This window comes from Nothobranchius furzeri, chromosome 5, assembly GCF_043380555.1.
Source record: "Nothobranchius furzeri strain GRZ-AD chromosome 5, NfurGRZ-RIMD1, whole genome shotgun sequence".
Taxonomy (NCBI): Eukaryota; Metazoa; Chordata; class Actinopteri; order Cyprinodontiformes; family Nothobranchiidae; genus Nothobranchius; species Nothobranchius furzeri.
Genome location: NC_091745.1, coordinates 592,306 through 611,353, shown reverse-complemented (window position 1 = coordinate 611,353; position 19,048 = coordinate 592,306). Strand labels below are relative to the sequence as shown.

The 19,048-nt window shown below is 45.2% G+C and overlaps 1 protein-coding gene across 1 annotated transcript in view; it reads right to left on the bottom strand.

Annotated features, from left to right (window-relative positions):
- Positions 1–16,981, bottom strand: part of LOC107378273 (dual specificity mitogen-activated protein kinase kinase 6) — a 45,481-nt gene extending 28,500 nt beyond the window's left edge. Inside the window, exons 1-2 of the mRNA XM_015948381.3 lie at positions 16,735–16,981; positions 2,717–2,783 (exon numbers count right to left, since the gene is read on the bottom strand). Of these exons, the coding sequence (XP_015803867.1) occupies positions 2,717–2,783; positions 16,735–16,753 (86 nt within the window). The 5' untranslated portion in view covers positions 16,754–16,981. The remainder of the gene's footprint in view (positions 1–2,716; positions 2,784–16,734) is intronic.
- Positions 16,982–19,048: the final 2,067 nt, after the last annotated feature.

Below are 19,048 nucleotides of genomic sequence, written 5' to 3'. Positions count from 1 at the left end.
TAAGGATAAGCTGCTAAACTGTGTTGTCCTCGCACACCTGGATTTTTCAAAACCTTTGATTTTATCTGTTGATGCTTCTCTGGATGGTTTGGGAGCTGTGCTGACCCAAGTGCCAGCTGGTCAGGAGAAGGCTCGCCCTATCACATTTGCTAGTAAGAGGCTGAGCAGCTCACAAAAGAAGTACCCGGCCCACAGGCTTGAATTTCTGGCTTTGAAGTGGAGTGTATGTGAGAAGTTCAGTCATTGGTTGAGAGGTCAGACTTTTTCCGTTTTACTGATAACAATCCACTTATGTACATCCTGACTAAACCTAAGCTTGACGCATGTGAGCAGCGTTGGGTGGTCAAGCTAGCACCCTACACATTTGACTTGAAACACATCCCTAACTCCAAGAACACTGTGGCCAATGCCCTCAGCAGAAATCCATTTGCAACTACTGTTAGTCACAGAAACATTCATGAGGGATACACTCGCCTCCTCATTGAAGCTGATGATGTTAGCCAAGATGGAGTCAGAGACACTTTGAGTCGAGGAGTGAGGAAGTCGGTTTGTGATGGTTCAGATATTACCAGTAGCTTTTCATCTTACCAGTGTGATGCAGTGGCAGTCAAGGCTCTTTTGGAGATGTACGACCAAGGGGATCTGGTCACTGAGCCATGGGCAGTAGAGCTAATCCAGGCTGCCCAAGATTTGGTTATGCCGGGACAGGACTCACTCCCAGTGTTTACTTTGGATGAACTACAGCAAGCGCAAATGCTCGATACCAATATTTTAAGATCTTGCCGTCAATCATTCAAGGGAGGTGCCCGTCCAGGCATGAAAGAGTAGGACTTGACTTTGGGGCTATGGTGATCATCAAGCAGTGGGATAAGCTCAAGATCCAGAACGGGACCCTTTTCAGGGTCACCCGGGATCCCCTTAGTAAATAGAGGAGACACCAATTTGTTCTTCCTGATAACCTCAAGGAAAGGGCTTTAAATGGCATTCACGATATAGCTGGACATCACGGAAATCCATCTGCAGTGGATCAAGTCCATTGTGTAGACACAGAAACTCTTCCTGTGGATTCAAATGCTGGCATGGACGCACATTGCCATCCTGAAGGGGACACTGAACAGGTTGTAAGGACTCGGGTGGGCAGGGTCAGTAAAAGAGTGAACAGACTCATTGAATCCATGGCCCAAAGTCCTTGTGATTTCATAATCTCAGCACACTTTGTGAGTAAAAATAAATAAATAAATAAATCTCAGTCATCTCTTACTTGGTTTTAAGTTTTTTTGTTGCTTACAGCTGGACACATGGCAGCGTCACCTGAGTAATTGGTATGTGCTGCATGGATCCTGTATTTGATCCATAGGTTTAAAAGTGGCACAGACATGTATGGTGTAAATGGCAACATATTTTTCTGAGAAGGGCAGAGGTCTGATCAACTTCTTGTCATTTCTGAACCTGCTTTGCGGGTGGCTTTCTAGCTAAAGGTTGTTCTTGGTTATAGCAGTGTTGTTCCTGTCTTTCGGTAATTTTTCCATTTCCCCAGTACTTGAGTTGTACAATTTGTGGGGTTGGCTTGGATTTTGGTGGAATTGAGGAGGGGTGAATGTAACAGGTGTGTAAAACAAGAGAAGCAATTTTATATTCCATCCAAAATCTGTTGTTCCTTTCTGTGTGCATTTATTTTCTTGACATACAGATTGTATTTTATTTTAGTGGGGAAGCTTTTATTTTCTTACCCTACTGTATGTCATTTCCGTATTGGCGCTGTTGTGAGTGAGATGAGCTGTGTCACATATGAATGTGTTTTAATGGCAAAGTTTAGATGGTAGTTTGTTCCATAAATTATGTACAAAAATAAGTTATCAGGCAGACTTTTTGTTTAAGTGCTGTATTTCATTTTAAGGTTTTCAGTAAAATAGTGATTTGATTTTATTGAGAATTGAAAACAGTTTGCACTTAGCTGTGCTTGGGAGAGGTGTTTGTGAGGAGACCTGTGTCACCAAAGTGCTGTGCTGAAAGTAATCTTGTTTTAAACAGAATAAACTTGCCTGACTAGCTGCAACCCTGTGGTGGTTCTTGTCTGCCGGTCTCTTGGTCCACGACACACAACGCAGAATACAACGCGACAAGGGAGGGGTTGGCTACACCTACAGTGAAACATGGTGGTGTCCTTTTCTGGGGCTGCATGATTGCTGCTGGTTTTGGGGAGCTGCATTTCATTGAACTCAACAATGTCCTGCTCTTTACTGAAAGAGAAGATGCTCCATCCAGCATCAAGGCTCGAAAAGAGGTTAATCTTGAATAATGGAAAAAGAGATGTTGCACTATGTCGCCAACTTGTTCATTCCATCCCTAGAAGACTTGGTGCTGTCCTTAAAAATCCCAGTATCATACAATATACTAAATATAGTAGTTTTAGTTGTGGGGTGTATTCATTTTTGCTTCAAACAACTGTAGTAAAACTGAAGATTTTGTGACCCAAGTATATTATTAACCTTAATTTCATGTAATGGAGTTAAACAAGTGTTCAATAAAACCCAGCCTTGAAAATTTCTGCAAATTGTTCTTTTTTCATTGAGCTACTGATTAAATTCATACTTCTTAAAGGGGTGTGTACTCGTTGCTGAGCACTATATGCATCAGCAATATAAAGTGATGTATATAAATAGGTGGGTGGTGCAAGCGTATGAACCCCCCTCCCCGGAAGAGCAACAATCCTTACGCTGGAACTGCCTCTGGAGGTATAAACGCATCTCTGGGCAGCTTTGGCCCAGGGTTCCTCTTCTTCACTGGAAGACAATAAAATAAATTAATGAAATAAAAATAAGAAACTAATACCACCATGTTTGTTGCCGTTTCAAAACAATCATCAGAGTTCAATAAGACAGGACAGTTCATTTAATGTTACAGGTCTAGTCAAAACATTTCAAATAGACATCACTATTTTTGGACAGCGTTCATCAAAGTGAGAACATCATTTTGGGCTAGGGCTGCACGATATTAGGAAAACCTGCGATATTCGATAACAGTGCTTAATATTGCGATATCGATATTACTCACGATGAATGAACAAATACTAAAGTATGCAGTGTTGATGTCGTCTGGCGTGTGACGTCTGCGCTGGGTTCAAAGCAAACAAAAACTAATGCATGAATTCCATTACAACATAACATTTTTATTGCAAAAATATGCAGCTGCACCTGCTGCTGTATTAACAGCTGCACTTGCTACTGTATTAGCTGCTACACCTGCTACTGTATTAGCAGCTGCACCCGCTACTGTATTAGCAGCTGCACCCGCTACTGTATTAGCAGCTGCACCTGCTACTGTATTAGCAGCTGCACCCGCTACTGTATTAGCAGCTGCACCCGCTACTGCATTAGCAGCTGCACCTGCTACTGTATTAGCACCTGCACCTGCTACTGTATTAGCAGGTGCACCTGCTACTGTATCAGCAGCTGCACCCGCTACTGTATTAGCAGCTGCACCCGCTACTGTATTAGCAGCTGCACCCGCTACTGCATTAGCAGCTGCACCTGCTACTGCATTAGCTGCTACACCTGCTACTGTATTAGCACCTGCACCTGCTACTGTATTAGCAGGTGCACCCGCTACTGTATTAGCAGCTGGACCTGCTACTGTATCAGCAGCTGCACCCGCTACTGTATTACCAGCTGCACCTGCTGCTGTATTAGCAGCTGCACCCGCTACTGTATTACCAGCTGCACCTGCTGCTGCATTAGCAGCTGCACCCGCTACTGTATTAGCAGCTGCACCCGCTACTGTATTAGCAGCTGCACCCGCTACTGTATTAGCAGCTGCACCCGCTACTGCATTAGCAGCTGCACCTGCTACTGTATTAGCACCTGCACCTGCTACTGTATTAGCAGGTGCACCTGCTACTGTATCAGCAGCTGCACCCGCTACTGTATTAGCAGCTGCACCCGCTACTGTATTAGCAGCTGCACCCGCTACTGCATTAGCAGCTGCACCCGCTACTGTATTAGCAGCTGCAAGTGCTACTGTATTAGCACCTGCACCTGCTACTGTATTAGCACCTGCACCTGCTACTGTATTAGCAGGTGCACCTGCTACTGTATCAGCAGCTGCACCCGCTACTGTATTAGCAGCTGCACCCGCTACTGTATTAGCAGCTGCACCCGCTACTGCATTAGCAGCTGCACCCGCTACTGTATTAGCAGCTGCACCTGCTACTGCATTAGCTGCTACACCTGCTACTGTATTAGCACCTGCACCTGCTACTGTATTAGCAGCTGCACCTGCTACTGTATTAGCAGCTGCACCTGCTACTGCATTAGCTGCTACACCTGCTACTGTATTAGCAGCTTCACCCGCTACTGTATTAGCAGCTGCACCCGCTACTGCATTAGCTGCTACACCTGCTACTGTATTAGCACCTGCACCTGCTACTGTATTAGCAGCTGCACCCGCTACTGTATTAGCAGCTGCACCCGCTACTGTATTAGCAGCTGCACCCGCTACTGTATTAGCTGCTACACCTGCTACTGTATCAGCAGCTGCACCCGCTACTGCATTAGCAGCTGCACCTGCTACTGTATTAGCAGCTGCACCTGCTACTGTATTAGCTGCTACACCTGCTACTGTATTAGCACCTGCACCCGCTACTGTATTAGCAGCTGCACCTGCTACTGTATTAGCACCTGCACCTGTATTAGCAGCTGCACCCGCTACTGTATTAGCAGCTGCACCTGCTACTGTATTAGCAGGTGAACCTGCTACTGTATCAGCAGCTGCACCCGCTACTGTATTAGCAGCTGCACCCGCTACTGCGTTCATCAAAGTGAGAACATCATTTTGGGCTAGGGCTGCACGATATTAGGAAAACCTGCGATATTCGATAACAGTGCTTAATATTGCGATATCGATATTACTCACGATGAATGAACAAATACTAAAGTATGCAGTGTTGATGTCGTCTGGCGTGTGACGTCTGCTCTGGGTTCAAAGCAAACAAAAACTAATGCATGAATTCCATTACAACATAACTTTTTTATTGCAAAAATATGCAGCTGCACCTGCTACTGTATTACCAGCTGCACCTGCTACTGTATTAGCAGCTGCATCTGCTACTGTATTAGCACCTGCATCTGCTACTGTATTAGCAGCTGCACCCGCTACTGTATTAGCAGCTGCACCTGCTGCTGTATTAGCAGGTGCACCCGCTACTGTATTAGCAGCTGCACCTGCTACTGTATTACCAGCTGCACCTGCTACTGTATTAGCAGCTGCACCTGCTACTGTATTAGCAGCTGCACCTGCTACTGTATTAGCAGCTGCACCCGCTACTGTATTAGCAGCTGCACCTGCTACTGTATTAGCAGCTGCACCCGCTACTGTATTAGCAGCTGCACCCGCTACTGCATTAGCAGCTGCACCTGCTACTGTATTAGCACCTGCACCTGCTACTGTATTAGCAGGTGCACCTGCTACTGTATCAGCAGCTGCACCCGCTACTGTATTAGCAGCTGCACCCGCTACTGTATTAGCAGCTGCACCTGCTACTGTATCAGCAGCTGCACCCGCTACTGTATTACCAGCTGCACCTGCTGCTGTATTAGCAGCTGCACCCGCTACTGTATTAGCAGCTGCACCTGCTACTGTATTAGCAGCTGCACCTGCTACTGTATTACCAGCAGCACCCGCTACTGTATTAGCAGCTGCACCTGCTACTGTATTAGCAGCTGCACCTGCTACTGTATTAGCAGCCGCACCTGCTACTGTATTAGCAGCTGCACCTGCTACTGTATTAGCAGCCGCACCTGCTACTGTATTAGCAGCTGCACCTGCTACTGTATTACCAGCTGCACCCGCTACTGTATTAGCAGCTGCACCTGCTACTGTATTAGCAGCTGCACCTGCTACTGTATTAGCAGCTGCACCTGCTACTGTATTAGCAGCCGCACCTGCTACTGTATTACCAGCTGCACCCGCTACTGTATTAGCAGCTGCACCTGCTACTGTATTAGCAGCTGCACCCGCTACTGTATTAGCAGCTGCACCTGCTACTGTATTAGCAGCTGCACCCGCTACTGTATTAGCAGCTGCACCCGCTACTGTATTAGCACCTGCACCCGCTACTGTATTAGCAGCTGCACCCGCTACTGTATTAGCAGCTGCACCTGCTACTGTATTAGCAGCTGCACCCGCTACTGTATTAGCAGCTGCACCTGCTACTGTATTAGCACCTGCACCTGCTACTGTATTAGCAGCTGCACCTGCTACTGTATTAGCACCTGCACCTGCTACTGCATTAGCAGCTGCACTTGCTACTGTATTACCAGCTGCACCCGCTACTGTATTAGCAGCTGCACCTGCTACTGTATTACCAGCTGCTACACCCGCTACTGTATTAGCAGCTGCTACACCCGCTACTGTATTAGCAACTGCACCCGCTACTGTATTAGCTGCTACACCTGCTACTGTATTAGCAGCTACACCTGCTACTGTATTAGCAGCTGCACCTGCTACTGTATTAGCAGCTGCACCTGCTACTGTATTAGCACCTGCACCCGCTACTGTATTAGCTGCTACACCTGCTACTGTATTAGCAGCTGCACCTGCTACTGTATTAGCAGCTGCTAATACAGTAGCAGGTGCACCTGCTACTGTATTAGCAGCTGCACCTGCTACTGTATTAGCAGCTGCACCTGCTACTGTATTAGCAGCTGCACCCGCTACTTTATTAGCAGCTGCACCCGCTACTTTATTAGCAGCTGCACCCGCTACTTTATTAGCAGCTGCACCTGCTACTGTATTAGCAGCTACACCTGCTACTGTATTAGCAGCTGCACCTGCTACTGTATTAGCAGCTGCACCTGCTACTGTATTAGCAGCTGCTACACCCGCTACTGTATTAGCAGCTGCACCCGCTACTTTATTAGCAGCTGCACCTGCTACTGTATTAGCAGCTGCACCCGCTACTGTATTAGCAGCTGCACCTGCTACTGTATTACCAGCTGCTACACCCGCTACTGTATTAGCAGCTGCTACACCCGCTACTGTATTAGCAACTGCACCCGCTACTGTATTAGCTGCTACACCTGCTACTGTATTAGCAGCTGCAACCGCTACTGTATTAGCAGCTACACCTGCTACTGTATTAGCAGCTACACCTGCTACTGTATTAGCAGCTGCACCTGCTACTGTATTAGCAGCTGCTACACCCGCTACTGTATTAGCAGCTGCACCTGCTACTGTATTAGCAGCTGCTACACCCGCTACTGTATTAGCAGCTGCACCTGCTACTGTATTAGCAGCTGCACCTGCTACTGTATTAGCAGCTGCACCCGCTACTTTATTAGCAGCTGCACCCGCTACTTTATTAGCAGCTGCACCCGCTACTTTATTAGCAGCTGCACCCGCTACTTTATTAGCAGCTGCACCTGCTACTGTATTAGCAGCTGCACCCGCTACTGTATTAGCAGCTGCACCCGCTACTGTATTCGCAGCTGCACCTGCTACTGTATTAGCAGCTGCACCCGCTACTTTATTAGCAGCTGCACCTGCTACTGTATTAGCAGCTGCACCCGCTACTGTATTAGCAGCTGCACCTGCTACTGTATTACCAGCTGCTACACCCGCTACTGTATTAGCAGCTGCTACACCCGCTACTGTATTAGCAACTGCACCCGCTACTGTATTAGCTGCTACACCTGCTACTGTATTAGCAGCTGCAACCGCTACTGTATTAGCAGCTACACCTGCTACTGTATTAGCAGCTACACCTGCTACTGTATTAGCAGCTGCACCTGCTACTGTATTAGCAGCTGCACCTGCTACTGTATTAGCAGCTGCTACACCCGCTACTGTATTAGCAGCTGCACCTGCTACTGTATTAGCAGCTGCACCTGCTACTGTATTAGCAGCTGCACCTGCTACTGTATTAGCAGCTGCACCCGCTACTTTATTAGCAGCTGCACCCGCTACTTTATTAGCAGCTGCACCCGCTACTTTATTAGCAGCTGCACCCGCTACTTTATTAGCAGCTGCACCCGCTACTTTATTAGCAGCTGCACCTGCTACTGTATTAGCAGCTGCACCCGCTACTGTATTAGCAGCTGCACCCGCTACTGTATTAGCAGCTGCACCTGCTACTGTATTAGCAGCTGCACCCGCTACTTTATTAGCAGCTGCACCTGCTACTGTATTAGCAGCTGCACCTGCTACTGTATTAGCAGCTGCACCCGCTACTTTATTAGCAGCTGCACCTGCTAATACAGTAGCAGCTGCACCCGCTACTGTATTAGCGGCTGCACCCGCTACTTTATTAGCAGCTGCACCCGCTACTTTATTAGCAGCTGCACCTGCTACTGTATTAGCAGCTGCACCCGCTACTGTATTAGCAGCTGCACCCGCTACTGTATTCGCAGCTGCACCTGCTACTGTATTAGCAGCTGCACCCGCTACTTTATTAGCAGCTGCACCTGCTACTGTATTAGCAGCTGCACCCGCTACTGTATTAGCAGCTGCACCTGCTACTGTATTACCAGCTGCTACACCCGCTACTGTATTAGCAGCTGCTACACCCGCTACTGTATTAGCAACTGCACCCGCTACTGTATTAGCTGCTACACCTGCTACTGTATTAGCAGCTGCAACCGCTACTGTATTAGCAGCTACACCTGCTACTGTATTAGCAGCTACACCTGCTACTGTATTAGCAGCTGCACCTGCTACTGTATTAGCAGCTGCTACACCCGCTACTGTATTAGCAGCTGCACCTGCTACTGTATTAGCAGCTGCACCTGCTACTGTATTAGCAGCTGCACCCGCTACTTTATTAGCAGCTGCACCCGCTACTTTATTAGCAGCTGCACCCGCTACTTTATTAGCAGCTGCACCCGCTACTTTATTAGCAGCTGCACCTGCTACTGTATTAGCAGCTGCACCCGCTACTGTATTAGCAGCTGCACCCGCTACTGTATTAGCAGCTGCACCTGCTACTGTATTAGCAGCTGCACCCGCTACTTTATTAGCAGCTGCACCTGCTACTGTATTAGCAGCTGCACCCGCTACTGTATTAGCAGCTGCACCTGCTACTGTATTAGCAGCTGCACCCGCTACTTTATTAGCAGCTGCACCTGCTAATACAGTAGCAGCTGCACCCGCTACTGTATTAGCAGCTGCACCTGCTACTGTATTAGCAGCTGCACCCGCTACTGTATTAGCAGCTGCACCTGCTACTGTATTAGCACCTGCACCTGCTGCTGTATTAGCACCTGCACCTGCTACTGTATTAGCAGCCGCACCCGCTACTGTATTAGCAGCTGCACCTGCTACTGTATTAGCAGCTGCACCCGCTACTGTATTAGCAGCTGCACCTGCTACTGTATTAGCAGCTGCACCTGCTACTGTATTAGCAGCTGCACCTGCTACTGTATTAGCAGCAAAACAACAAACTGCATGCATGCAGTTTCTCAGTGACTTTAAAACATCACCTCCACCATAAAACTTTTTCTGATGCTCCAAATACAGAAAAACATCCCTTACCAGGGTTTTCTGAATAAATAAAAAAATCAGAAAATAAGTTTAAATGTTAAATAACAGTTAACATCGCTTAAATCTAGGGCTGCAACAACGAATCGATAAATTCGATGAAAATCGATTACTAAAAGCGTTGGCAACGGATTGCGTCATCGATTCGTTGTGTCTCACAACTCTCCCAAAAGCGCCTCCCCTTCCCGCCCGCCGTTGCGCGCAGATCAAGTCAGATCAGCGCGAGGGAGAGCCGGCAGATCAGCGCAAGGTTCGCGCTGCTGCGAACCGGTTCCGCCCAAGGCCGGATTAACTGGGCAATTGCCCAGGGCCCACGAACTCTAAAGGGCCCAGGGCACGAGCACAATACTTTATCTACAATTTCCCGCTTTATGAGGACTATGGTGACCGTACGTTCCGTTTTCCCCGGACTTGTCCACTTTTCACTTTCTGTCCGGGTGTCCGGAATGCGGGTTCTTGTATTGATGAAAATGTCCGGCTTTTCATCCAGGAGCAGGGATCGAATTATGGGGGAGCTGTATATCCTACACATCCGGGGAGCCGGAAAAAAGGTTTTCTATATTATGTTGAGGGTCTGACCTCATGAGGAAATTACTATGCAGTGATTTTCTCCAAAATGACTGTGCTTAAATTGCTCTGAAAAGCAAATAATCACATCAGCGCCAAGAAACTTCATTTCCCATGATGCTTTGCACACGGAAGCATTGGGATGATGTCACCGCCTAGTACCAGAAACACGTTCTGCGGGAGCTCATGGACGCTTTCCCGTGAACTCAAGCTATAAATCATCAACAAAGACAAAGAAACTTCGTTCTTTTGCCCAGGATACCTGGCGGTAAGGACACGCTTGTCGAACGCTCCGACTCCCTTGAGTACGCGGAAGCTCTAAGTGCCCAAGTTGAGCCCACGGAACTGCTGGAAACTACACTCCAACTCCATCAGGACCTGACTGGGAACGAGCGGAGCTCCATCCAGCTCTCAGAGACGCTGTAAGTTGTCAAACTCAGCACAAAAGAAACGTCGTTCTCTTTGTGTCCAGCCCGTTGGAGAAACACACGTGGGGAGAAACAACAGAGAAAACCATCAAACCGACGGACGACGCCAAACTGCGGAGAAACACGGAGAACCGTCAAATCAAACAGTGAGGGACGCTTCACTGTTCTGGTGATCAGAAACTCATCTCCTTCTCTCTCTTTCCTTCTTCCGTTTCCTCTATAGTCCAGAATAAGCAATAAAACCGCGCTATTGCTTAAAAGATATTAATTCGTGTTTTCCTCTTTCGTCCCAAACACGTCCGTCGGGTCATTTTGAAAGAATAAACTGCTTATTTATCATTGTTTGAATATCTTTAAATGTTTCCTACTATGGCCAAGTGGTGAAACTAAAAGATATTAACTTGTGATTAATCTTTTGTGTTGTTTCATGATCCTTTGAAATGTTTTGAGTGATTTAAGGTTAAGTTACTACTGATTCTAAGTGCTTTGGAAGTTAAAGTGCAAGTTGCCACCCACACTTTAGCCAGACAAAGGGGTCAGCCATCTTGTATTCAAGACTCCATTTTGAATCCATACACAGGGACACATACACACACACACTACTCCTTTGTGAGAACAAAGGACCCCATTCATAAATCCTCCATCACACGCAAACACATCCATCTTCAATCATATCACACGGTTATTATTCATTTATTCCACTGTTTATTCATTTGACAAATTGTTAATTAAATGTTATAAAATTCAGATTTTTGTGTCCAGTAGCTTTGTTGTGTCGAAGAGAAGTCTCTGCTCCAAGGATTATACGAATTTCAAGAAAGACTGATAAGAGTTTTGGATTCATTTCCCTTTCTAATTAAAGGGTGGTGCCCCGAAGATATCTAAGAATATCTTAATTAATAAATCAGTAAATATTCCCATATTTACAGAATTTATTGAAGAATCCAAAAGTAAGTTAAAACTTACTAATTATTCGCTCCTAATAACCCCCAACATTAATATCATTTTTGGACTCTTTTGAGCAGAGAGCGGCACAGCACATTGTTGCGCAGCGATCCAGGCAGCTGCTTTCAGCGCACGGTCCATTCTCAAAGTGGCGCAACCAAAAAACTATAATTAGCACACGATCGTTCATGTCTGCACATGTTCTCTATTTTCTGTCTTATTTGTGCCTGAAGCACGCTACTGCGGAGCTCATCACCTGTGCTGTGGTGATGTCACCTCACTCACGCAGCATCGAAAACGCGCACTCCGCTTTGCGGTCAGGAGATCCCTTTGATCTGCTCAAAAGTAACTGATGAGGTGAAAAGGTAAGAATCCAGGCAACAGATTTTCTGGAGAATTAAGAGGAGATGCAGGAAGATGAGAGACAGACAGGACAGGAAAATAGTTCAATAAAAACAAGAAAACAAAACAAAGTGTTGAAAAGTAAAATGTAGGTAGATTTATCTCCACTCCACATTTTTACCGGTAAAAACAATAAGTTATACACATGTAATATTTATACATCTGATACAATTCAGATCACCTTCACAACTCAGTCACACACCCAGGGCCGTTTCAAGACATTTTGGGGGCCAAGGCAAAAGATGATGCAGTTTCTCAGATGATGAAACTGCAACTATGATTCTGATAACAAGCTAACAAATTGAACTAGCTCCTCTTAAGATAAGCGGCTAGCAGAGCTTCTGACTGACAGCTTATGTGCAGCAGCAAATCAACTATCCTGATTAACAAGGTTATAAAAGCTCATAAATGAAAAATCACTTTGATGTGTGGGGGAACTTTTCCACGCCCTCTTTAGCAGGGTGGGACTGGGATGGGAGGGCTGTAGCCTAAACTTATTTTCAGATTTTTTTATTTATTCAGAAAACCCTGGTAAGGGATGTTTTTCTGTATTTGGAGCATCAGAAAAAGTTTTATGGTGGAGGTGATGTTTTAAAGTCACTGAGAAACTGCATGCATGCAGTTTGTTGTTTTACTGCTAATACAGTAGCAGATGCAGCTGCTAATACAGTAGCAGATGCAGCTGCTAATACAGTAGCGGGTGCAGCTGCTAATACAGTAGCGGGTGCAGCTGCTAATACAGTAGCGGGTGCAGCTGCTAATACAGCAGCGGGTGCAGCTGCTAATACAGTAGCAGATGCAGCTGCTAATACAGTAGCAGATGCAGCTGCTAATACAGTAGCAGATGCAGCTGCTAATACAGTAGCGGGTGCAGCTGCTAATACAGTAGCAGGTACAGCTACTAATACAGTAGCGGGTGCAGCTGCTAATACAGTAGCAGGTGCAGCTGCTAATACAGTAGCAGGTACAGCTGCTAATACAGTAGCAGGTGCTGCTGCTAATACAGTAGCAGGTGCAGCTGCTAATACAGTAGCAGGTGCAGCTGCTAATACAGTAGCAGGTGCAGCTGCTAATACAGTAGCAGGTGCAGCTGCTAATGCAGTAGCAGATGCAGCTGCTAATACAGTAGCGGGTGCAGCTGCTAATACAGTAGCAGGTGCAGCTGCTAATACAGTAGCAGCTGCTAATACAGTAGTGGGTGCAGCTGCTAATACAGTAGCAGGTGCAGCTGCTAATACAGTAGCAGGTGCAGCTGCTAATACAGTAGCAGATGCAGCTGCTAATACAGTAGCAGCAGCTAATACAGTAGCAGGTGCAGCTGCTAATACAGTAGCAGATGCAGCTGCTAATACAGTAGCAGCTGCTAATACAGTAGCAGGTGCAGCTGCTAATACAGTAGCGGGTGCAGCTGCTAATACAGTAGCAGATGCAGCTGCTAATACAGTAGCAGCTGCTAATACAGTAGCAGGTGCAGCTGCTAATACAGTAGCAGGTGCAGCTGCTAATACAGTAGCAGATGCAGCTGCTAATACAGTAGCAGCTGCTAATACAGTAGCAGGTGCAGCTGCTAATACAGTAGCGGGTGCAGCTGCTAATACAGTAGCAGGTGCAGCTGCTAATACAGTAGCGGGTGCAGCTGCTAATACAGTAGCGGGTGCAGCTGCTAATACAGTAGCGGGTGTAGCTGCTAATACAGTAGCGGGTGTAGCTGCTAATACAGTAGCGGGTGCAGCCGCTAATACAGTAGCGGGTGCAGCCGCTAATACAGTAGCGGGTGCAGCTGCTAATACAGTAGCGGGTGCAGCTGCTAATACAGTAGCGGGTGTAGCTGCTAATACAGTAGCGGGTGTAGCTGCTAATACAGTAGCGGGTGCAGCCGCTAATACAGTAGCGGGTGCAGCCGCTAATACAGTAGCGGGTGCAGCTGCTAATACAGTAGCGGGTGCAGCTGCTAATACAGTAGCGGGTGCAGCTGCTAATACAGTAGCGGGTGCAGGTGCTAATACAGTAGCAGGTGCAGCTGCTAATACAGTAGCAGATGCAGCTGCTAATACAGTAGCAGGTGCAGCTGCTAATACAGTAGCAGGTGCAGGTGCTAATACAGTAGCGGGTGTAGCTGCTAATACAGTAGCGGGTGCAGCCGCTAATACAGTAGCGGGTGCAGCCGCTAATACAGTAGCGGGTGCAGCTGCTAATACAGTAGCGGGTGCAGCTGCTAATACAGTAGCGGGTGCAGCTGCTAATACAGTAGCGGGTGCAGCTGCTAGTACAGTAGCGGGTGTAGCTGCTAATACAGTAGCGGGTGCAGCCGCTAATACAGTAGCGGGTGCAGCCGCTAATACAGTAGCGGGTGCAGCTGCTAATACAGTAGCGGGTGCAGCTGCTAATACAGTAGCGGGTGCAGCCGCTAATACAGTAGCGGGTGCAGCCGCTAATACAGTAGCGGGTGCAGCCGCTAATACAGTAGCGGGTGCAGCTGCTAATACAGTAGCGGGTGCAGCTGCTAATACAGTAGCGGGTGCAGCTGCTAATACAGTAGCAGGTGCAGCTGCTAATACAGTAGCAGATGCAGGTGCTAATACAGTAGCAGATGCAGCTGCTAATACAGTAGCAGATGCAGGTGCTAATACAGTAGCAGATGCAGGTGCTAATACAGTAGCAGATGCAGGTGCTAATACAGTAGCAGATGCAGCTGCTAATACAGTAGCGGGTGCAGCTGCTAATACAGTAGCAGGTGCAGCTGCTAATACAGCAGCAGGTGCAGCTGCATATTTTTGCAATAAAAATGTTATGTTGTAATGGAATTCATGCATTAGTTTTTGTTTGCTTTGAACCCAGAGCAGACGTCACACGCCAGACGACATCAACACTGCATACTTTAGTATTTGTTCATTTATCGTGAGTAATATCGATATCGCAATATTAAGCACTGTTATCGAATATCGCAGGTTTTCCTAATATCGTGCAGCCCTAATCCGAAGTATTTTCATTCGGGTAAGTTACAGATGGTGTACGTTTTTATACTTCGTTTCTTTCCTTCAACTGCGACATGCAGACAAAATACACACACACACACACACACACACACATGTGGGCGTGCTGACACACACCACACGTCTGCTCCTACACTTCTGTGGGATGGCAATTTTGATTTTTACTAGAAAAACCAACAAATAAAACATTTACCCATCATCAGGACGTTTACATCTGCTCACAACATAAACAAGAAAGACGAAAATGTCCTTTATGCAGAACTGCAGCAGGATATGTGATTGGTGCTCCAGTCTTGGGTTTTTCATATGGATCAAAACCATTTCGAACACTAATTTTGTCCACATACCAGTCCCCAACCTCTTTATTTAACATATCCCTGTATATTCCGCATCCTTTCTGGGATTTCATAATGTTGTTTAACACTTTCTTTCACCCAAATCAGCTTCTTCTCTGTGATAGTACCGTTTGTTTCATGGTTTGTTTACACTCGTCAAGCTTCCAATGTGTCCGTTCACATCCCAGAGTGCTATGCGTAATCACGTGTGATCACAAGCCCTATTTTTTCCATGTTATAAAGTCTCTGACATATACACATAAGAACACATAAGTAAATACACTATTGGGGACTGGATACTTGAGTGTTATGGTGGCAGGATACCACAGAAGAGCGCTCTGCCCTCTGTTGTCCTGACGGGGAATTGCTTTGCAACACTCAGCTGCCTGCGCACAGCTGCCTGCGCACAGCTGCCTGCGCACAGCTGCCTGCGCAGAAGTTCGCAGGTGAAAGCCTTGGCGACTCTCCGTTGCGGAACTCAATGAGAAGTATACAGTAAATCAGGTTTTAGAGGATGTCCACATTCAGACAGGCAAGGCACTCATGAAGATAATCTTCCACGCCATCTCATCAGAGCTGTTAGGCATAACCCAATCTTCTAAAATGCTGCAGCAATGCTATGATCACATGTAGACAGAGACAAATGAAGACAAACACTCCGGAAAATTCATTAAAACATGCTTTGTTATAACAGCAGCAGAACCTGTGTGGCAGCCAAAAACCCGTCAACAAAGAGAGGCAGCTGTCGGCATTCGAGCTGCATGTCAAAACATGCCACGGTAGGCCAAAGGCTGCCGGTGCCTGCCCAGCTCTTTGAAAGCAGCGAGTCCTCCTGACCATGGTAACGCTAGTATGATTGTGTAACATCACAAGCGGTGAACTTGAAATGTAAATTGACATCATCATAATCATGGAGTGTGACGCAGTGGAAGAAACGTTGATTTTCCAAGAAGTGTTGTTTTCATTTCCTTTTTCTTTGACTTCTTTAGAAATGTGCATGTAACAAAGTAACATGGTAACTAACACTGTTTTAGTGGTGTTGCTGTAACTCTGAAAATATTTAAAAAATATATGAAATCCAACGTGGAAAATGTAGTACAGTTAACGACTCTGGGGTAAGCCTTCAAACAGCAGTGTATAGGGGTAGTAACTCAAGTCTTGTCTGAGGAACAAGTTGGCTCAAATTAGTTCGGCAAAAAGCTTTAACTGCTGTGGGAACGGACTAAGCTAACCTCGGCGAAGTGGTGCAAGCACACCCCACCGCTCATCTAAAAGCACTTCAAACTAACCATTAGAACAACATACGCGTAATTAACGAATTACGCCCGATAATCAGGTTGTTTGGACACTTTGTGTACTGATCAGGAAACGCATGCTGGGTAGCTTCGTTTCCTTCTTAAAACATGCACGTTTCCCCCGGGCAAGGTTACGTTTCTCACACTAAGCTAGCTCGCCTATTTTCTCCCGTGTTGCACCTCGCTAGTTCAAAGTATTTAGGATGGCTTTACAATAGTAAAAAATAAAGACACTTACCCGCTCTAGGGCCAGACATTTCCCTTTTTGCTTTGATGAGGGGGAAGGGAAGCACAAAGACTTTTGCCTTTTTTACTCCCTCCCTAGCTGCCTTTATTCTCACACCCGCTCAGGATCTCTGCAGAGCAACATCTAACAGCGATTAAAACAACAGGGCGCCTCCTGCAAGGTTAGTGTGCCAATAAGTAGCTAACGCGCTCAAAGCTCGATTAACAAAAGGATGCACAACTTTGAAGTAGTGCCGAACAGTTCGCGTTTTAGTTTGCTAACAAAACCCTCTTGGGTGGCCAAAGTCTGACAGCTGAAGCGTCGTCGACGTGTTGACGTACTTCCTGTCAAGCGGTAAGGCTCGTGGGAAGTGTAGTACCAGAACTTTCTCTGTCAACTTAAACAAATCCTTTTGATTTTGGTTGGTCTTTGAATGGAAGAAAAATAGCTCATCAATTTGTTTTAGATTCATTTTCGTATCTGGATATCAAGCACCAGTACTAAACGTGCTGATTTTGGAGGACAAGCAACGTGATCTGATTATTTTTGACAACACTTTGTCCACAAAATATTTATATCTGAAAACCAGACCACATGTTGTGGTTTTTTGTCTGAAGGCAGATTCGTTTTGATGGGAGAACAAAATCTATATCTGACTCCAGTTTAAATTGGTTTTGTGTTTTGTAAATTGTACTCGTGTAAAGATTTGAAAACAACTTTCTCCATCAGCAAAGAAGATGATTTTTAATAATAAATCATATATTTTTGTTTCTTCCTTCTTTCATACTGCATATCTAACATTTGATAAGTCAACAATAGTATTCTTTTTATAATGCTTTATTTTTACATCTTTGTTTCAGTATTATACAAACTTAAAAATAACATAAAATGCAATTGCAAAAGCAAATAAAATATCATATGGAAAGAAAGCAATAAAATTGCAGCTTGAAATGTGGATGTTGCACTAGGCTATTTCCCAGGGTAGAAAAAAATGTTTGACATGTTTACAAATCCATTATTTAAATGGAAGATTATAGAGTAATCTACAAACTACATAAACTACAAAGTCTGTTTTGCTGTGAAGAGGAAAGAGTAATAGCAACAAATGTTTGTCTTAAACGTGAAACACTTTTAGCACAAATATTCAAACACAATTAAACCTTACATAGATTATTAAAGTTCAAGGAAAGTTATTACGCAATAAATAAATCAACACGTTTTTTGTTTGTTTGTTTGTTTCTTAGCACACAAACTACTGAAGAAAAAACCCACCATCAATACTATGATAACCTCAGAATCATTTATTTTCACAGATTCTTCCATACTAAACTGCTGGAAGAGTAAATTTGTATAAAATAATGAGCGTCACAGACCTGACATGTGCTGAGATATGAGTGGGTGAATGACAGTGATGCATTAATCACAGAGCTACTGACTACTCTGGAGTTAGACATGCAAATATATGATCCCAAAATAGAAGCTATTCTTAATTTTGACCCGTAGTGAAATAATCAGTTGCTTTAAAACTTCTTAATTATGCATTAATCAATTCTATAATATTTAGCAATGCACTAGCATTAACAAAACAGATTAAAGTTAGGGCAAATTAGAATTTAAAAAATGTATTTTAATTGGAAATGTAATTTAAAAATGTACTGGCAGAGCTCTCTTGTAATACACTTGAAAATTGTGTATGATTTTTCCTTTATGTGTATGAAGTCTCTGCACCTAACTTCTCTAAAATAATCTTCTGCAAAAATAATCCACTAACATCTCCTCTTTAACTGAAAATCCTGTTTAAATATATACTTCAGTTGTGAGCCATAATCTTCCATTTTGTCAGAGCAATTATAAATCAGCTCACTGTCAAAGACCTGTGAGCGTCACACTCGCCATGTGTGTAGAGAAGCAGGTAGTGCCCATCTGTGTCTATAGGCTCAGCACTGCTCCTATCAGTGAGGCAGGGTACTTTCTGCCTCCCCGGGCACATTTTTTCTGCGTACCTATGGCTGTTCAGAAATACTAAATATGTCACACTCAGTCACAAAATATATTAGACAGACTGTGGAACACCAGCATGTGCAGCACATGTGGAATATAACACGTATATTTGCAATATAGAGCGAGGCAACAGTGGACATGCATCAAATTTCCTGTATCAGTGTATGGGGTGCTCCACCATCATCAGTTAGTGTGTGCCGTGCAGCTCCGTCAGAGCAGAGGCAGCACTTGTCTTTGTCTCCCCACGTGCTTCTGCCATGTACTGGAACAGTAAATGTTTAAATTCAGTAATTTTGACAACAAACATGTTGAAATCATGCAGAAG